The sequence below is a fragment of the Neophocaena asiaeorientalis genome, unplaced genomic scaffold (assembly GCF_003031525.2).
Source record: "Neophocaena asiaeorientalis asiaeorientalis breed wild unplaced genomic scaffold, Neophocaena_asiaeorientalis_V1.1 scaffold397, whole genome shotgun sequence".
Classification (NCBI taxonomy): domain Eukaryota; kingdom Metazoa; phylum Chordata; class Mammalia; order Artiodactyla; family Phocoenidae; genus Neophocaena; species Neophocaena asiaeorientalis.
Genome location: NW_020173231.1, coordinates 3979547 through 3982959, shown reverse-complemented (window position 1 = coordinate 3982959; position 3413 = coordinate 3979547). Strand labels below are relative to the sequence as shown.

The following is a 3413-nucleotide window of genomic DNA, read 5'->3' as shown; positions in this document are numbered from 1 at the left end:
ATTTTAATATGTGTACGGAGGGACTTCCCTGGTGGTCCAGTGATTGGAAATCCGCCCTCCAAGGCAGGGACACAGGTTTGATCCCTGGTCAGGGAACTATGATACCACGTGCCACGAGGCAACTAAGCCCATGCACCACAACTACTAAGCCCACACGCTCTAGAGCCTGCACGCCACAACTAGAGAGCCCGTGCGCCACAACGAAAGATCCCATGTGCCGCAACTAAGACCCAATGCAGCAAATTTTAAAAATATATATATCTTTTAAAATGTGTATGGAAACACACAAAGCCAAAACAATCTTGAGAAAGAACAGAGCTGGAGGAATCATGCTCCCTGACTTCAGACTCTACTACAAAGCTACAGTAATTAAAACAGTATGGTACTGGCATAAGAACAGACACATAGATCAATGGAACAGAACAGAGAGCCTGGAAATAAATCCACACACTTATGGTCAATTAATCTACGACAAAGGAGGCAAGAACATGCAATGGAGAAAAGACAGTCTCTTCAATAAGTGGTGCTGGTTAAACTAGACAGCTACATGTAAAAGAATGAAATTAGAACATTCTCTAACACTACATACAAAAATAAGTTCAAAATGGATTAAAGACCTAAGTGTAAGACCAGAAACCACAAAAATTCTAGAAGAAAACATAGGTAGGAAACTCTTTGACATAAATCGTAGCAATAATTTTTGGCTCTGTCTCCTAAAGCAAAGGAAATAAAACCAAAAATAATCAAATGGGACCAAATCAAACTTAAAAGCTTTTGCCCAGCAAAGGAAAGCACTGACAAAACAAAAAGATAACCTACGGAATGGGAGAAAATATTTGCAAATGGTATGACCAATAAGTGGTTAATACCCAACATATATTAACAGCTCATACAATTCAACATCAAAAAAGCAAACAGCCCAATTAAAAAATGGGCAGAAGACCTGAACAGACATTTTTCCAGAGAAGACATGCAAATGGCCAACAGGCATATGAAAAGATGCTCAACATCATGAACCATCAGAAAAATGCAAATTAAAACTATAATGAGCTGCAGGACCCGAGGCTCAGGATCACTCAGTGAACCTGAGCTTAGAGAAACTGGAAAGAGGAAAGAGCCTGAGGGGCGCCATCCACACTGCCCAGGAGTGAGCGGGTTGCGGAACCCACTTCCAGAATTTTCGACCTAGGTCTCCACCATTATCCTGCACATCTCCTGGCACCACCACGCCCACAGTGTCCTATGTCAACCAACGTGGTGCAGGAGCCGGCCCAGAGTCCATGGCTTTTCATTGGCTGAGTCCTTTCCAGGAAAGGAGTCTTCATCCTTTTGGATTCCATTATTGTTTCAGGTTCCCATGGTAGCAGCAGCATTTATGGTCCCTGAACAGGGCCATGTGATCTTTGAGGATGTGGCTGTGTCCTTCTCCCAGGAGGAGTGGGGTCTCCTTAACGATGCTCAGAGACTCCTGTACTGTGACGTGATGCTGGAGAACCTGTCACTTATAGCCTCCCTGGGTTGTTGGCATGGAGTAGAAGCTGAGAAGGCCGTTTCTGAACAATGTGTTTCTGTAGAACAAGTGACAGAAGACTGGAATCCAAAGCTGGAGCCATCTATCCTGAAGCCTCTGACTTCCAATACGAGTGTCCTGGCGGAGAAAGATGTTTTGTACTTGGCTGACAATATGTTCACGTGCAGAGAGGTTGAGAAGGCTTTCCTAGGCAGCTTGGGCTTTCCCCAGCACTAGCCCTCCCACGATGGAGAGCATCCACGTAGAAGCAGGCAGAGCAGGGAGGTCTCTCACCCTGGGCAAGGGCATCACAAGTGCAGCGAATGTGGCAAAGCCTTCTGTAAAAAGTTTAAATTCACAGAGCACCTGAGAGTTCACACTGGAAAAAAACCTTATGAGTGCAGTGACTGCGGGAAGTTCTTTAGACACATCTCCAGTCTTATTCATTATCAGAAAGTTCACACAGGAGAAAGGCCTTATGAGTGCTGTAACTGTGGGAAAGCCTTTGCCCACAAATATAAACTTTTGGAGCACCAGAGAATCCACACTGGAAAAAGACCATATGAGTATAATGAACGTGGGAAGGCCTTCCTTCCCAAGGATTCACTTGTTCAGCACCAAAAAATCCACACTGGAGAAAATCCTCATAAGTGCAGTGAATGTAGAAAGTGCTTCCTGTACAAAAATAACCTTCTTGTACACCAGAGGATCCACAGTGAAGAAAGTCCTTATGGGTGTAGCAAATGTGGAAAGTCCTTTGTCTTCAAAAAAAGGCTTCTTTATCACCAGCGAATCCACACTGGAGAAAGGCCTTACATGTGCAGTGAATGTGGGAAAGCCCATGTCTACAAAGGAAGTCTTACTGTGCATAAGAGAATTCACACTTTAGAAAAAGCTTATGGGTGTAACAAATGTGGGAAATTCTTTACAAGCAGTTTTGCCCTCAATAGACATGAGAATGTTCACACTGCACGAAGGCGTTATGAGTGCAGCGAATGTGGGGAAGCTCTCAATGGCAAAGTTAAACTTGCTGAGCACCAGAGAATCCATACTGGAGAAAGACCCTATAAGTGTAATGAATGTGAGAAAGCCTTCATGTGCAAGTATACACTTGTTCAGCACCAAAAAGTCCACACTGGAGTAAAGCCTTTTAAATGCAGCAAATGTGGGAAGCCCTTCACTTACAAAACAAGCCTTGCTGTCCACCAGAGAATCCACACTGGAGAAAGGCCTTATATGTGCAGTGAATGTGGGGAAGTCTTTGTCTACAGAAGTCGTCTTGTTGTCCATCAGAGAATCCACACTAGAGAAAAGCCTTAAGAACGTAGTTCTTTGTAGGCAGCTCCAAGCTCATAAAAAACAAAGTTCACACTGGGGCAATGCCTTCTGCACTTATGCTTTCCTTCACTTAATATCTAGCAGCACAATTCCTATGTAGTAGAGTAGGTGAATGTATACCTTATATGTGGCCAGTCAAACTTTTCTAAAATGGTAGTATCTTTTTATAGTCTCATGAGAAGCAGCAGAACATAAGTTCCTGTTTTTTACATTTTTGCCAACACTTGGTATGTTCAGGCTTTCTAATTTGTGATGTCATAGGTGTATCTAGTGATTTTAACTAACATTTCCCTGTTGACACAATGTGAGTGGTTTTCCATGTGTTAATTTCCAACCATATTTCTTTTTTTCTTAATTGTTATTGGAGTATAGTCAATTTACAATGTTGTGTTTCAGGTGTACAGCAAAGTGAATCAGACAGCCATATTTCTTTTTTCAAATTTCTGTTCATATAATTTTGTCACCTTAATTACAGAGTTTTGATGTTTCTTCATGGATTACTGATTAAGGTCCTCTAATGGAAATATTTACCAATATTATTCCAGACTTGTTCTGCTCATTTTAG

General features: G+C 42.3%; 1 protein-coding gene across 1 annotated transcript; it reads left to right on the top strand.

The window, feature by feature from the left end:
• Positions 1 to 1280: 1280 nt before the first annotated feature.
• LOC112400044 (zinc finger protein 549-like) lies at positions 1281 to 2830 on the top strand. The gene is given in 2 exon segments (XM_024745559.1): positions 1281 to 1314; positions 1317 to 2830. Coding segments are annotated over 2 exon segments (1548 nt in total).
• Positions 2831 to 3413: the final 583 nt, after the last annotated feature.